Below are 17,159 nucleotides of genomic sequence, written 5' to 3'. Positions count from 1 at the left end.
TAAATTTTGTAACGTAACGAAATAACGGAACAAAAAAAAATATCGTTATGGCCAACACTGATTTTGATCGCTGAAAATTGCAGCTTTGTTCCAAAAGTACATTGTATAAATGGTCTTTTTCATGTCATTTACCATGTCTTTTTACAATTTTCTAGTTTATTGAGGTAAAATTTCAGCAAAAACACCTTTTGTTCACACTATAATCTTGAAAATCGTTCATTAAAGGTCAAAAAATTTTGTTAGGTCGGAGCTTTAAAAACCCAAATTTTTATTCCGGTTCGGTTCCGGTTTCGCTCCTGCATATTTTTTGAAAGTTGCTCCAGGTTCCGTTCCGCTCCGCCAAAATTCTCCCAAAAGTTAGGGGTTTAGCGTTCCGGTTCAGTTCCGCTCCGCATCCCTGGCAACATTATAGGGAGTTTTATATGAAACACACATTGCACACGATCAATTTTTTCATTTTTTTATGCTAAAAAATTTTTTAGGACAATTTTTTTTTGAAATAAATGATTTTTAATGTTTTTTAAATTCCTTTTACATAAATATGAGCCATGAAATCGGAAAATTGAAACATCAGAGGTAATTATTTTTACAATATAGTAATATAGAAATATATGCTCGTAAGAATAAATAATAATAAGTGTAAAACGATCGATCAAATTATTATTTTATATTTTTTTGATTTTTTTCATCGTAATAGAGAAATAAATAAATTCAGTTTCTCATTTCTTACCTTTTTTCCTAGTGATATTTCAGTATATGATTAAATATGTACCTACCTATACCTAATACTTGAAATGAAAATAACAATTTCTCATAGTTTTTGCATTTTTCATTTTCATTTAAATTTTTAATTCATTTACTTAACAACAGAAATGAAAATTTGAAAAATAATAATTTGATCAAACAAATTACCTATATTTTTATTTTATTTATTGTTACCTATATTTCTATAATATTGTAAAAAAAACATCGGAGCTAGCATTCGGACGTAAGTTTTTTTATTTAATGAAAATACTTACCTCCGAATGCTAGCTCCGATGTTTCAATTTTCTGAATTTTCCGATTTCAATTTCATCATTCATGGCTCATATTTATGTAAAATAAATAAAATTTCAAGAAAAAATTCTCCTAAAAAACTTTTAAAATAAAAAAATCGAAAAGTTCATCAACTCAATAAAAAAATGTCGAGAAAAATATCTCGAATTGAAATTGTCCGAGAATCATCAATCATTTTTTCCAGCGGAAAAAAGTACAATTCGATAGTAAATGACAAGATGTAAATTTTTTTGGAGCTTTGCTGACTTTTCTTTTTTTTTTTTGAGTAAAAAAAATTTTTCAAGTTCCAAATCCAAGAGGGTAGGTATGAATATGAAATATAAATACAGCCATAGAATTGTATGATAAATGCACTTTCCCATTTTTCCCTCATTTGTTTGGACATGAACTAAAAAAAATTAAATTTCCTATTGATTGCCTGATTGGTAATATTGATTATTGACATACACATTTTTTCTCAATAGTCAATTTTGTACAAAAATTGTGATTTTTAATTTTAACATTATATTATTTTTTATGAACAAATTTTTATACAAATATACAATTGTCAACTCTGAATTAGAATTAGAATTACCTATGCGAAATTTTCAAATTTAATTTTCATTTTTCAGAAAACACATAGGTATTTTAATAAGCCAAACTCAAAACGTGCAGAATTTTATCCTCTTCAAAATTTGTTTACTATCCAAAGCGCTATAAAAAAATAGCAGTTTAATTGAAGTTGAATTTTTACCGCGCGCAACAATTTTTTACGACTTTGAGCTTCAATAAGTTTCGAACTGTTAGTGCTAGCGTTTTGAATGAAAACTCATTTTGAAGAGGATAAAATTCTGCAAATTTTAGTTTATTAAAATACGATGTAGTTGATGAAAATTTCGCGTAATTTTAATTCAAAATTGACATGCATAAAAATTTGTCCATAAAAATGAATATTAAAAATCACCATTTTCGTGTGAAATTGAAAAAAATTTATACCAATCGATAGGAAATTTCATCTTCTTTAGTTCAAGTCCAAAAAAAATTTTTCCAAACCACTTCATTTTCATGAAAAATGGGAGAAAACGCATTTATCCTATGCGTCTACGGCTGTTTTACTCGCATGTTTACGTTTTCTTAGCACCCATTTCGATCTGACGCGCTCTGTCGGATTAGTTCAAGCGAGCGACACATTGGAGGACGGTATTTGAATTTTCTCCGGTTGAAGATTTTCGTCTTCCCCTAGACTGTCTATATTTTGATTACAAATCGAAAATGATAACAGAACAAAATTCGAGACGCTAAGTAAGCACGTGAATTGCAGAAAAATCGTGTTCGTAACTTGCATTATTCAATTAAATGGTTGATTAAGTTGAATAAAAATCCAATTCGTTATAGAAACCGTGAAAAACCACAAAATGGAAGCAGAAGCAGGACCAAGTAACAAGAATGTGGGAGATTCGGTTAATCCGTCTGGACCTATCTGTTTAATTATTCTCGGAATGGCCGGCTCTGGGAAAACTACTTTCGTGAAGAAATTGACAGAGAAGTTGTACTCTAGTTCTTCCTTACCACCATATGTGGTTAATTTAGATCCTGCATGTTTGGAAGTGCCTTATCCTTGTAACGTTGGTGAGTAAGAGTATTATCAGTTCTAAAGACTCGACTGTACATACAATGCTTGTTTAATGATTGATTGATTGATTTATAGATATACGAGAAACAATCAAGTATAAGGAAGTCATGAAACAGTACGGTTTGGGACCGAATGGTGCGATAGTTACTTCGTTGAATTTGTTTGCTACCAAATTTTCACAACTGATCGCTTTATTGGAAAAGAATAGAGAGAAGCATAGATATGTAATTTTTGATACGCCTGGTCAAATAGAAGTATTTACGTGGTCCGCTTCGGGAAATATCATTACTGAATCATTGGCTTCTTCCTTTCCAACTATTATGATTTACGTCTTGGATTTGTGTCGTAGTATGTCACCTGTAACATTCATGTCCAATATGTTGTACGCGTGTTCAATTCTGTATAGAAGTAAATTGCCGTTAATCGTTGTTTTAAACAAAGTAGGTAACAATGTAGGGAAAAATAATATCTTCGTGGTTTCTTTATGATTAATTTCAGCATACATAATTATTCGTTTGCAGGCGGATCTTGTAGAATACAACTATGCTGTAGAGTGGATTAATGACTTCGAAGCTTTTCAAAATGCCTTAGAATCAGAAACATCTTATATTTCCAATTTAACACGAAGCATGAGTTTAGCGTTGGATGAATTCTATTGCAATCTAAAAAATGTTGGCGTTTCTTCGATTGAAGGTACTGGTATCGATCAGTTCTTGGAAGAAATTGAAAATTCTGCGGTTGAATACGAGAAGTTAGTTTTTCGTTTGGTGCATATCATTCAATTCTTTCCTTCTGAATATTTAATTTTTATTATGTCTACAGTGATTATAAAGAAGAATGGAAACGAATTAAAAAGAAGAAGGAAATTGAAATGAAAAAGAAGAAAGAAGAAGAGGATAAAAAAGTTTTATCAGAATCTGGAATTGGTGATGTTGTTCCGTTAGTTACTACTGGTGAATCAGGAAGCGAAATATCAGACATTTATTTGAGACATCCTGCTAACGAGAGTTCTGATGACGAAGAAGGGGAAGAAGTATCGAAATTTGATACGATTCAAGGTGTGTTCGGCATGTTTTTTTCACTATTCGAACGGAAGAATTGTAAATTAATAATACAAGTATGATATTAGGATTGACTGACTTGATTTTATGAAAATTTCAGAACTGACTGGAGAAGAGAAAGGCCTCAAAGAATACATTAATCGAGAAATCTTGAAAAGACAAACTCAAAGAAACGAGCCTAATCAGTCAGATGAATGATTGCTAAAACATTCATAATCATAATGTATAATATTATGGATTCTGTATTCTTACTTTTATATTTTGTGCCTACTTGTTCAATTTTGTAATTCTATGTTTTTTCAAGCTTTTATTTCCCATTTTCTATTCTTCATTAAAAGTCACTAAAGTCAGTGAGTGACAAAGGTGAAATTGGAATAAATTAATAATTATTCATCTTACAGTTCTATTTTCGGATACTTCACTTACTGGTTTTTCCAATACATTAGATTTAAAACTTAACAGTTGACACCTTTGGTCAAAAAGCCTGAGAACATGTTTTTTACTTTTTTCAGGTTTCCATAATTGTTTTCAAAAAGATGACGTTATTTTGTTTCGTGGTTCTATTTCTTTCTGTGCAGCGTTTTGCAATTTACTATTGTACTATTCTATAGAGATAAAGTGATTTGCGAACTAAATTGGTTTTCGCGAATAGTTATTGTCCCTGAAGGCCAGAAGAGCCAAAGCAGGACAGTAGTCCTCACTCCTTAGTCTAAAGTTATATATTACTTTACCTTAGTCATTGAATTCTGCTGCAGAGTAGAAAAAATTGACTTGAATTTCACAACTGAAGCCTGTGGTCGAGGTCAATACTCTCAGTTCGTTCAATTGTGTACCTACTGTTATAAGCAAATAAAATTCGCCTTTGGAAAAATTTGGATCAATCAATTAGGCTGCACTGCAACTGGAAATCTGTAAAAAATTCGTCGAAAAAAATAAAAAATTATAAAATTTTTTTGTTTCATTCTTTCATTAAAATAATATAAAAATTAAAAATGCAAAAAATCCTCGATAAATAGCGTGCTCTTCAGGAAGCTTTTACCACTTTTACTATTTTCCTCTATCCAGTTTATTTTTATAATCGACGTGGTGAAACGACTTACGTAAACAAATTGAAATGAAAATTCAATTTGTAACACGACAGTCCTCAATTTGTGAAATAAATTGAATTTGTTTGTGCGGCGTTTTGTAATTAAAAAAGAAAAAAACGTTTTTAATGATTACTATGTAGTGTATTCAAGTTGATTTTCATTGCACAAGAAAATTGATATTCAAGTTTCCACAATGGCTCTGATAGAACAGCCGTGTTATACCATCATCAATTTCCGATCTGATACGGATACTCCTAATGAAATGCAATTGAAAGGCGACTTGGGTAAATTTAATTGATTATGTATCAGAATTTTACTCGAACTTATGTTTGTTAATCTACGAATATTGAAATGTTTCGTATAAAACTTGGTCTTCTGAATTTGTATGGTGTGTCTTATGTAAAGTTTCACTGGCATTATAGTCTGGCTTATCTTGTTACAGAAAGAGGAGATGAAAAAACAAAAATTGAAGCATTGAAGAAAGTCATACAAATGATTGCCAATGGAGAACGGTTGCCTGGCCTTCTGATGATTATAATAAGATTTGTTTTGCCCCTGCAAAACCATCTAATTAAAAAATTATTGTTAATATTCTGGGAGATCGTACCAAAAACTACTCCAGATGGTAAACTATTGCAAGAGATGATTCTAGTTTGCGATGCATATAGAAAAGTAAGTTTTTATCAGATACATTATTCTTAGATCATTGCATATGTTTTATTGGAAATATTCTGCAGGATTTACAACATCCCAATGAATTCATTCGTGGATCAACGCTCAGATTTTTATGTAAATTGAAAGAACCCGAGTTACTAGAACCTTTAATGCCAGCTATCCGCGCATGTTTGGAACATCGACACTCCTATGTCAGACGAAATGCTGTTCTCGCTATTTTTACAATCTACAGGTAAAGTTCGTCTTAGCGTAATTTTTACGATGAAAAAATTAACCAGAGTAACGTTACAGAAATTTTGAATTTTTGATGCCTGATGCTCCGGAAGTGATCGCAAATTTTTTGGAAACCGAACAAGATATGTCTTGTAAACGAAATGCGTTTCTCATGTTATTGCACGCGGATCAAGAAAAGGCTCTATCTTATCTAGCGTCGTGTTTGGATCAAGTTTCTTCTTTTGGCGACATATTACAACTGGTTATTGTGGAATTGATATACAAAGTAAGAAAAGAAGCTTTCCATAAATTCGCGAATTTTACACATTTTTCAATCTGATGTATTTTTGTATAGGTGTGCCACGCTAATCCATCAGAAAGGTCTCGGTTTATTCGTTGTATATATAATTTACTGAATTCTAGCAGTCCAGCTGTTCGTTATGAAGCAGCTGGGACCTTGGTTACATTATCCAGTGCACCTACTGCTATCAAAGTATGTACAATATTACTACTATCATTATTCTTCAAAACGAGGATTTTTAATCCATCTAAAAATTCTATTGTAGGCTGCTGCATCATGTTACATAAAACTGATCGAAAAAGAAAGCGATAATAATGTTAAATTGATTGTCTTGGATCGCTTAATCGCGCTTAAAGAACACCCAAGCCATGAAAAAGTGCTACAAGATTTAGTAATGGATATTTTATGCGTTTTATCCAGTCCTGATTTGGAAGTTCGAAAAAAAACTCTTAATTTGGGTTCGTATATTGATCTGATAAGTTGAAAAAATTATAGCAATTGGTTTCATTTGAAATCTTTTTTTTTCTTGAATAGCAATGGAATTGGTGTCGTCTAGAAATATTGATGAACTAGTTTTTGTTCTCAAGCAAGAAATTACAAAAACGCATAACACTGCGGAACACGACGATACAGGAAAATATCGACAGTTATTAGTTCGAACTTTACATACTTGTTCGATTAAGGTTTGCTACATCATAATTTCTTGTTTGGTGAACTATGTTTTCAGATATTGTATTTTCTTTTAAACTATTTTATCCGAAATTAGTTCCCAGGAGTGGCAGAAAATGTTATACCAGTGCTCGTGGAGTTTTTATCAGATTCTAATGAATTAGCCGCGACTGATGTTTTAGTTTTCATTCGAGAAGTCATTCAGAAGTTCGAAAATTTGCGATCCCTGATTATCAGCGTAAATCAAATTTTCTTATTTCAAGTTTGCTTTTATTTGGAGTTATGATATTGATATTTTAAAATTTTATGTATTTCAGCAACTATTGGGTGTTTTTCGTACTATTAAATCAATGCGGGTTCATCGAGCTGCATTATGGATATTGGGAGAGTATACGTATTCAATACGGGATATCTTAGCTGTTGTCGATCTATTGAAACAATCTTTGGGATCGGTAATTTTAACAGTTTAATTTTATTTCTCGTTTGCGTAACATGAACCATTGCAATAGGAATAAAATGTGTCATTATCCTTCATTTTTCTTATTTGCTTTCAGATTCCTTTAGTGGAAGATGAAATGCGTTTAGCGTCTGGTGATAAACCAGATGAAGAGAAGAACAGTTCCGAAAGTAGCGGTCCTTCTGTATCTACTTTGGTGACTTCAGATGGCACATATGCCACCCAATCGGTATTCAGCACTAATGTGTACGTATTTTGATACAAAATGCTCTCTTATACAGGTATTGCTCAAGATTTTATAATGTAAGATGTATTTTTTTGTTTTTAATGTAGTGCGACCAAAAAAAGCGAAGTCCGTCCTCCAATGCGGCAATATTTGATGGATGGAGATTTCTTTATTGGTGCTTCTATAGGTACTACTTTGGCAAAATTAGCTTTGCGTTATATATCCCTTTCAAACGATGTCACGAGCCAGAATAAATTTTGCGCAACGACAATGTTAATCATTACATCTATTTTACATTTGGGCAAATCAGGTAATTTATTTTCGACTTGGAAGTATTCAAACATTAATGAATTTATTTAAAGGCCATAATGTTTCTTGAATTAAAATAATTATGAGTGATGTAATGATGATTAATTTCATAATTTCACAGGTTTGCCTTCAAAACCAATATCAAATGATGATGTGAATCGACTTTTATTCATTTTGAACGTATTGGCGGAAAGAACTCCCGAAATTGTTGAAGTGTACACTAAACATTGTCGTACAGCTTTATCTCTAATGCTTGCTGCTAAAACTGACGAAGAAGCTGTTTCTAGCAAAGTATGTTTTGTATAATCCCCTTTTCTTAATGCCAATTTTTGAAGCTCGGCTTCAAGGTTGTCAACAACGCATTTTCTTTCTAATGTGTAGGCTAAGGAAAAAGTTGGAGTTAAAGTACACGTTGACGATCCTGTTACATTTATGCAACTTTCGAATCTTCGTGGATCAGAATTCGCTACTACTGAAAACGTATTTGAACTCAGTTTGAGCCAGGCCGTTGCTGGAAGCGCCATTAATGCACCGGACGTGCAAAATATTTTATCTGCTAGTAAATTGAATAAAGTTACTCAATTAACTGGCTTTTCCGATCCCGTTTACGCTGAAGCATACGTACACGTGAATCAATACGATATTGTATTGGATGTTTTAATAGTGAATCAAACAGGTTTGTTTATGATATTTTTTTTTAAATTTCTGAAAAATCAACAATTATTTACGATTTTTACTATTGTAGGTGACACCCTTCAAAACTGTACGTTAGAATTGGCTACGTTAGGGGATTTGAAATTGGTTGAAAAGCCTCAACCTGTTGTATTGGCTCCTCATGATTTCTGCAATATTAAAGCTAATGTGAAAGTAGCTTCTACCGAAAATGGAATCATTTTTGGAAACATTGGTGCGTAAACGTAGTCATTTTTCAAATTTAATTCTTGAAGTGTTGCTTTACCTTGGAGGTATAATTTTCCAGTGTACGACATTAGTGGTGCGACTAGCGATCGCAATGTTGTGGTGTTGAATGATATCCATATTGATATAATGGATTATATTGTTCCTGCTTCATGTACAGATACGGAATTCAGACAAATGTGGGCAGAATTTGAATGGGAAAATAAGGTATGAATATCTGTTGTGTTGATAACGAGTTACGAAAATTTCAGTATTGAAAAACATGTGCTTGATTGTAATGCTGTATTAGGTATCCGTAAACACCAATTTGACAGATTTACACGAGTATCTTCATCAACTTCTCAAAAGCACAAACATGAAATGTTTAACACCTGAAAAAGCTTTATCAGGTCAGTGTGAATTCATGGCTGCTAACATGTACGCGAGATCAATTTTTGGAGAAGATGCTCTTGCGAATTTGAGTATTGAAAAATGTACGAACGCATCCGATTGTCCTGTTACTGGACATATCAGAATTCGAGCCAAAAGTCAGGTAAGAGTGCACTTTTCATAATTTTTTCTTGTAGAAGTCGAACTTTACATTCAATTGTGTGTATTCTGTCACAGGGTATGGCTCTCAGCCTTGGAGAGAAAATTAACCTTACCCAAAAAAAACAACAGAAAATTTCCTCGTAATTTTGGAAATGATCAAGTTGAAGTTACATTCTATAATTTATCATTCAAAAAAGTTATATAATTGTTTTATGAAATATACTTTACGAATTGAATTTGTTACTCGTTCATGTAGGTATTGTTAGCTGGTTCTTTTTCAGATGAAGTGTTAATTATAGTAATGAAATATGCAAATGCTAGCCTATCAAAATGAGCTTATTGTTTTTAATTCTCAATTACCTATCGTATATTTTTATAAATCAAACATATTTACGTTTGTTCAACTTGGATGTACTCAAAGTCGAAAGTGTTGATGCTTAACAGAATTCAAACTGTGATGAATCACCTTCTCACTTCTCAGTAATCGAGTAATCTGATGATTAATTAGATGAAAACGTGAATAATCATGTGTCAATAAAATTACCAACACTAGATAGATTATTTCACTTTTCGTTTTCACACAACATTGAAATAAGGACCGACCATTTCCACTTTCACAATCCGATGAAAAGTTCATACTTCAATCCAATTTTGGTTTATCATTTTGTTGTTTTGATTTGAATTTGATGTAAATCGTACATATGTTGATGAAAATATGAAAAAAAAGAGGAAAAATCTTACAGATGTAATCGAAGCTTCGATTGCAAAGTTGCAAGTTCGCAACCGCAATGCGCAGGTGAAAAAAAATGAATATCGATGTCAGCGCTCCTAGCGAATAAATTTTGTATTGAACAAAAAATTCCGGTGTAAGTAAATTGCGTAAATTGTCATCTGTGTCTGTGTAGGGGGCGCTTTCCCAAAAATGCAACGGAGGACGGACTTTGAAAATTGAAATGCGTCAACTCCATCCTGTCAACTCTTTCTTATCGTTTTTCTTTTCACTTGTTGGATGAAAAGATAAGGATTTCATTCGAAATTTTGTAAAGGAAATAGCTTCGGAAAGTAATTAAATTATTCATGTAAATTCTTCAACAAAATACTTCGTTTTTTGTTTTCGTTTGATATCATTTTTTGTTTCATGTAAATGGAAAAGGTAACTATAAACGTATGTACATAATTATTTACTCTTATGTACTCTCGCTCTTTTTTTTGCTAAATAATTTTGATTTTAGATTACTAGATTTGGTACTCTTGCTTTACTTTTCAGAAGAAGGAGTTTTAAAAAATTGTTCGTGTACTTTTCACGCATTATGATAAGAGATAGTGCGAGTTGTAGGTACTTGCATGACAAAAATATTATGAAATCCTACTACATAGCCTTACAATAGTTCATTTCTGATACGAATTTTTGTGATGAAATGTTCAACTGCTAACGAAAATATGATATTTTCAATTCCAGGTCATATGACTGAAAATAAGACGATCCAATGATGAATGATATGGGAGATGATGACGACAACTGCTCAAATGTTAGTTCCACTATCGGAGGGAATAACGGCTCAGTTGTTTCAACAGTGCCAGACCGCTATGGATTTCTTGGAGGAAGCCAGTACACACCTGACACGTAAGAAATTATTGCTGAACAAATTCTCATGTGCTGGTTTAATACCCTTCCACTCTGGGTACTCTCCTCTCAAAGTTGCTGAGTGAAAATGGGCCTATACTTTGAAAATCTTTCGAGAATTTGTCGCAATTCAGGTTTTCGTTATTCATCCGAAAATTCGTTCATGGAATGTGACAATTTTCAATTGATATGAGGAGGCAGTACTATTCGTTTTTGAATATTTGTGAAGCCAAATGATTACTTATTGATTTGTTATCATGGGCCCATATAATATGCTCCTCGAGAATCAAATTTTGCCAAATTGACATTCGTGTATGAAGTTGACTCTGGATAAATTATTTATTTGACCTTTATAATAAAATTTAATGAATAGTTTTATGACCCTAAATGTTGAAGCGTTTAATTGGAAGGTCATTAGTGTTATTGCACTGTGTCGCAGTGGTGATTATTGACAAAAGTGTGTGTTCATCTTTGTATATTACCTACTTTGACAGTGCTTCAAATTCAACTTATACTGGACGTTTTAGCATTTGGAAATTTGCATACCTAGTCGTGTAAATCTAATTACCCTATAAACTGAAATCATTACAATTTTATTGTTTCTAAACTTACGACAAGAATCGAGCAAGTTTTTACATATGCATGTAAATTTTACATTTGTTACTGTAAAGTAACTAGTTGAAATCATGATCTGTTCATGTTGTTCATCCTTATGTTTTTGCAGAAAACAAATTGTTCCGCCGAAAGTTTTACTCAGACGAGAACGTAAATGGCTAAAGATGATTGATGACTGGGATGACTATATGGCCAAACATTACAGCAAAGTATGTGTATCAAGTTTTACGCAGTTGATATTGTGTAATGAACATTATGTAGACAGTAATCTTTCGTCTATTTTATTGTAAGAACTTGGACATAAACACCTTCGTATAATACAATGCAATTACTCAATTTCATTATTAGGTCAGAGCGAGATGTCGTAAAGGAATACCTCCTTCAATTCGGCCTCGAGCGTGGCTTTACATTTGCGGCGGCAAGAAAGAAAAGGACAAAAACAACGATTTATATAAATCATTATGCGAGCAAGAAGGCAATTTTCGATGGAACGAAGATATTCGTAAAGATCTACATCGCCAATTTCCATATCACGAAATGTTCATGAACAGCGAAGGACATGGGTAAATCTTTTGCGAATTTTCTCATTCTGGTTGTTCTAATCGATGCGATGAGTGACACGAGCGGTTCTTTTTCAGTCAAAAAGATCTGTACAATGTTTTAAAAGCGTATTCCATTTATGACCCTAAAATTGGATATTGTCAAGCCCAAGCTCCTATCGCGGCATTTCTGTTGATGTTCATGCCTGCGGAAGATGCTTTTTGGTGCTTGGTCAAGATTTGTGGGAAATATTTACCTGGCTACTATAGTCAGGGAATGGTGAGTAATTCCTTCGCATAATGTTCTTATTCTACGAATATTATTTGTGATTTCTATGTTCATATATTGTAGGAAACGCTGCAAATAGATGGTGATATGTTATTCGCATTTGTCAAAAGAGTTTATCCGAGTATTTATAAACATTTGGTAAGATTTTTTTCTTCAGTTGAAAAAGTACAATTGGACAAAACGTGTCTACTTTTGATTTTCTTCGATTTTTAGAAAAAACAAAAAATTGAACCTATTTTGTACATGACTGAGTGGTTTCTCTGCGTTTATACTCGCACATTACCATGGCCTACGTTATTAAGAGTTTGGGATATGTTCCTTTGTGAAGGTAATAAAAATCTGATTTATACTTGAAAGTTGTTTTGTATTATAATCATTGATTGATTAATGGATGTTTACAGGCGTTAAAGTTATTTTCAAAGTAGCTTTGGTTTTAATTAGAATTTGTTTACGAAGTAAAAAATCCGTTTCTTTGAAGAAGCAATATCCCACCATGTATGAAACTTTGGAAGCGTTACGAAATCCGCCGTTACATTTATTAGAAGAAGACTTCATTGTTGAGCAAGTTGGTTACCGAACACCTAATTATTACCTGCGATTTATGGTAGTAATATTAAACAAAAAGAGGGTAAAATCGTCTACTTTTTTTTTTTTTTATAGATTTTTAAAATGAATCTAACCGAAGATGATTTTGCACAAGAACACGAACGTCAGGTTCAGAAACGTCGTGCAGCAAACCAAAGTAATGCAAATAATTCAAGACAGTGATTCGTTGTGCTACGCACCCTCAAATGAGTTGCAGGTTAAAATTTCGTTTAAAAAAATGTATGTATTTAATTATAGGTGAAATGAAAATGTGAATCATGCGTCATGAATAATGATTTCACATTATCAAGATTGCTGTATGATTTTTGTTCTAGTCCTTTTTCTTTCTTTTTTTTGCTTTATTTTCTTATGCTAACGCAAAAGTATTGTTTTGATTACCAGTATCTTTAAATTATTGAAATTACTCAAATATTTTTCATTTCTGTGGACGTGCTATTGATGAACTGAAGTTGTATTCGCTCAATACTTTCTGATTTGTATTTGCAATGTATGTATGTGTTCGCTTATCTATAGTCGTCAATTTGCTTGTGTTCTTAGCTCGTACTTTGTATGGAAGCTGTAAAAAAAAGTTTAATCATTGATTTTCGTACGATAAATTTTCAAATGTTACATTTCAAAAGCTTGAAATCAAGTGATTCCAATAAAATAAAAGAATTGTGTAGTATATTAATTTAAATGTACATTTCAACGCTCGCGCATTCCTTTTATATACATATCTTAAGCTGCATTTTATACTACTTCATTAAATTTTATACCTACTATTTTGTAACTCGCTTAATGTAAAAATAAGTCAATTCGAAGTTATACTCACTTCAACCTTCTTTTTTTGGGGAGACATATCTTTGTAAATCTTGTGGTAATTTTTTAATTCCCGTTGTACTGTAAACTAATTTGGAAAATCTTTTTTTTTTTTCGTGTTTACTGTAAGTTTTTTTTACTTTGATATCTGTTATTTGACCCTTACTTATTTTTTTATGAAATCAGTTCTGTGAGAAATTTTTAAGGCATTTTCGATGCGAAACAATAAAACTGATATTCCTTAGGGACCATAATTATGATAATAAATATTTTTCCAGTCAGTGGTACGGATTATACAACGACTTTTTGATAATTTGAATTATGATTAATAATGAATTATAAATTGTACACTTTAATGATGGTGATGTACTTTGTGTAACTTTGTTCGTTCATTTGAGTTTTGGTAATAAATATTTGATGAAAAACCCGTGTTTGAATTAGGAAAGTTATGAAGCATTCTTCTTATAAAATGATCAACTTCATCACGGTATCCTCGAATTTTCAGACGCAAAATCCATTTTCTATATTCAACTACCTGCAGAGCAGCCACAAATTGAATACACAAGAACAGAATCTGAGCAGGCGGATGTATTCAATAATTATATTACATTTACATTTCAACAGATGAAATACATGCAGTTTTTTCTACACAATTATCTCAGAAAAAAAACAATACATTTTCTCAAACAGTACGAAATATACATTTCTCTGCAGGTACTAATGGTTAAAAACTATTAGGTACTTAAACAAAACACGCCGAGCTCGCAAATCACTTGACATATTTGTGTCTAATATCGTCCCATAATAACTGAAACATTGGTAAATACGATATGTAGTACAAACTGAAATACTAATATGAATTTTGTCAACTTTATAAAAACATATCACTTACTCCTTTATTAAGGTTATGGAACATTTCCTCAGCAATGATGTCGAGGCCTCTCTCCAGAGCCACACCGCCGATAACTGCAGTTAATAATAAAGTAGATGATCTCTTGAAGACCGAATTATACAGGAAGCTTCCAATTCCAGCCATTTCAATCAATAATCCTTCTAAATTCTTACAATTTCAAACTTGAAATGGAGATTGAAAAACTGAATTTTTTGAAAAATAGATGACCTTTGTTTAGTTTCTTTTTTGATACTTTTTTGAGATAACTTATCAGTATAAAGCAGCTACAAAAAGGGAGTATGCGCAGCGGCCATGTTTACCCCTGAATTACCATCTATATATGTACAAGATCTATGCTTGAAACTACATCGCTCGCGTTTATGTCACGGTCGTTGTATTATATTGTTACATTTTTCGTGTGAGATTGATGTTAAATTTTAATTTATTTTCCTTTAAAAATTAAGGGCCGTATTCATAGACTTTACTTGGGGATCACTTGGCTAAGTGGTGAATCTTGAAGCATTTTTCCCAGGCGTGATTGAATTTTTGAAATTTTGTTTTTTGATAAATTGAAAGATTGGACTCCGAAGTGTTGATTTATTATTTTAAAAATATAAAATGTTGATTCGTTCTTGAGAAAAAATGAATCAAAATTCACTACTTAGCCAAGTGTCTCTTAAGTAACGTCTATGAATTCGGCCCTTAATTTCAACTAATAGTAAAGTAATACTTGGGTAGGTAGGTAGGTAGGTAGGTACTTGAAATTTAAATGGCAAAGTGAGAAAGTAATAATTGGGCCAATTGGGGAAATGCAAAAATTTACTAAATGGTATTCCCGGCTAATATAGCCTAGGTAAATAAAATGCTCACTCCCCGTATTTTTGAAATTTTGATGAAAAATTGTTGGTACCGACCTTTAAAAAAAATGTTGTACCAAGTAATTTTCTCTCACCAGTCACCCCATCCTCCTTGACCACAATATGTAGGTACTTTCTCCTATTTTGATGAAACTCGCCCAAAATGTTGGTTTTGATGTAAAACCATCCCAAAAAATTTCAAGTCGACCCCCTCACCCCAATTCGAGAAATGTACCCAACTACCCATACGTGCTTAAAATTCAAAATTCTTGTTCTCTGTGTCCGTGGAGGAGATGGTTCAAAAATTTTGAAAATTTCATGGGAAATATTTAGGGCCGTATTCATAGACGTTACTTATGGGATCACTCGGCTAAGTGCCTATTAAGTGGTGAATTTTGAAGCAATTTTTCCAGGCGTGATTGATTTTTGAAATTTTGTTTTTTAATAAATTGAGAGATTGGACTCCGAAGTATTGATTTATCATATTAAAAATATAAAATGTTTATTCGTTTGTGAGAAAAAATGAATCAAAATTCACCACTTAGCCAAGTGTCCCTTAAGTAACGTCTACGAATTCGGCCTTTAGTCACTAGGTAGGTGCCAGGTGCGTATGTGAAATTATTTTCACAAAAATTTTCTTATTTAGAGGGTTTTTAGAGGGGTTAAAAATTTCGCGAGTCCGAGCCGCATTCAATTCCCCTTTTTCGGGTCTTGGTTCAATCAAAATACGAGTAAAAATTCATACAAGCTTAAGATGAAAGATATGCAAGCTTAGTGTTGTTGATATCTCAATTCGAGTGGATCTCAACCTCGATTTTGTGTTGAAAGTCACTCAGAAAAATTTTCACATCAGAGGTGCTCTGAGAGGGGATACATGGGCCTTCGAAGAGGCGGTTATTTTCAATTTTAAAAAAGTCGGTTAAATTGGGGTTTCCTCTTTGAATTTTACATAACCTCTAGTTCCAAAAGATATTCGTAGTATGAGATTCTGCATTTTATGCGTCGATCTATATGCAGTCAAAATCCAAGGCGTTGTTTATAAGATTCTACTCGTCACTACTGAGCGATTAAATTTCAAAAAATCCAGGAAAATCGCTGAAAATTTAGGATTTTTTTTGATTTTTCGAAGTTGGAAAAATAATGACCAAAAAAAGGCGTAAATCGTGTTACAATGTAGCTGTAGCATTATTCACTAAAAACTCAATTTTTGGGCAACCCCCTTACGTTTTTTGAGTTTTTGAAGATGACTTACCTGGATGAAAAATTTGAATAAAATTTCTAATAATATTTAGGTACTCATGCAGGTTTATTTTTGAACGAAAAGAAATTTCTTTCGCTTGATGGCTTGAATTCAGTTCGGACTTTGGAGATATGGCTGTTTCAAATTATTTTGTCAATATCTCCTCCCTGGGGGCGGGGGGGGCAAAGAATCATAAAAAAATTCATGCGGCTAGACTATATGTCTCCTCCATACATTTTGGGTGAATTAAAAAATTTTTGTTTAAAATTGGATGAAGTATGATTTTTTTGCGAGAAAAGCGTTTTTCCAATTGTGGTCAAAGGAAGGTGCGCGCGAGGGAAAATTTTTTGGTCCAACATTTTTTTAAAAAGGTACCCAACAATGTTTTCATCAAAATTTTAAGAATACTAGGAGAGAGGCATTTTATTTGCCTATTTCAGCCGGGAATACCCTTTGAAAAATTTTTGCATTTCATTTTCCCCAATTACTTTCTTACTTTGCCATTTAAATTTCCAATACCTACCTACCTATTGGTTGAAATTTTTTAAGGAAATTATTTTAAAATTTGAACTTTAAAATTTAA

General features: G+C 32.4%; 3 protein-coding genes across 8 annotated transcripts; all 3 read left to right on the top strand.

Moving 5' to 3' along the window:
* The first annotated feature begins 2,188 nt into the window (after window positions 1-2,188).
* Window positions 2,189-4,680, top strand: LOC135832102 (GPN-loop GTPase 1). Of its 4 annotated transcripts, none has more exons than XM_065345104.1 (6): window positions 2,189-2,337; window positions 2,431-2,664; window positions 2,744-3,108; window positions 3,190-3,419; window positions 3,491-3,726; window positions 3,830-4,680. In XM_065345104.1, the coding sequence occupies exons 2-6, from the start codon at window positions 2,451-2,453 to the stop codon at window positions 3,925-3,927; spliced, it is 1,143 nt and encodes a 380-aa protein (XP_065201176.1). In that variant the 5' UTR covers window positions 2,189-2,337; window positions 2,431-2,450; the 3' UTR covers window positions 3,928-4,680. The 4 variants fall into 4 exon arrangements, with proteins under 4 accessions (XP_065201176.1, XP_065201178.1, XP_065201177.1 ...); XM_065345106.1 differs by having other exon boundaries at window positions 2,218-2,363; window positions 2,461-2,664; XM_065345105.1 differs by having other exon boundaries at window positions 2,221-2,363.
* A 143-nt stretch (window positions 4,681-4,823) lies between these two features.
* On the top strand, window positions 4,824-9,352 carry betaCOP (coatomer subunit beta). Its single transcript, XM_065345098.1, has 17 exons — window positions 4,824-5,101; window positions 5,260-5,489; window positions 5,555-5,724; window positions 5,784-5,991; window positions 6,061-6,198; window positions 6,272-6,464; window positions 6,541-6,689; window positions 6,773-6,913; window positions 6,993-7,127; window positions 7,230-7,378; window positions 7,466-7,668; window positions 7,789-7,958; window positions 8,049-8,343; window positions 8,413-8,574; window positions 8,647-8,792; window positions 8,875-9,117; window positions 9,192-9,352. Exons 1-17 carry the CDS (start codon window positions 5,011-5,013, stop codon window positions 9,258-9,260), a joined length of 2,892 nt encoding a protein of 963 aa, XP_065201170.1. The 5' UTR covers window positions 4,824-5,010; the 3' UTR covers window positions 9,261-9,352.
* A 648-nt stretch (window positions 9,353-10,000) lies between these two features.
* On the top strand, window positions 10,001-14,012 carry LOC135832103 (TBC1 domain family member whacked-like). 3 transcript variants are annotated; one of them, XM_065345108.1, is made up of 9 exons: window positions 10,001-10,269; window positions 10,576-10,740; window positions 11,465-11,564; window positions 11,704-11,918; window positions 11,994-12,174; window positions 12,247-12,321; window positions 12,397-12,511; window positions 12,585-12,748; window positions 12,844-14,012. In XM_065345108.1, exons 2-9 carry the CDS (start codon window positions 10,604-10,606, stop codon window positions 12,949-12,951), a joined length of 1,095 nt encoding a protein of 364 aa, XP_065201180.1. In that variant the 5' UTR covers window positions 10,001-10,269; window positions 10,576-10,603; the 3' UTR covers window positions 12,952-14,012. The 3 variants fall into 3 exon arrangements, with proteins under 3 accessions (XP_065201180.1, XP_065201179.1, XP_065201181.1); XM_065345107.1 differs by having other exon boundaries at window positions 10,001-10,281; XM_065345109.1 differs by lacking the exon at window positions 10,001-10,269 and adding an exon at window positions 10,399-10,452.
* Window positions 14,013-17,159: the final 3,147 nt, after the last annotated feature.

Source organism: Planococcus citri, chromosome 1 (genome assembly GCF_950023065.1).
Source record: "Planococcus citri chromosome 1, ihPlaCitr1.1, whole genome shotgun sequence".
NCBI lineage: Eukaryota > Metazoa > Arthropoda > Insecta > Hemiptera > Pseudococcidae > Planococcus > Planococcus citri.
This window is presented reverse-complemented; position numbering and strand designations above follow the sequence as displayed.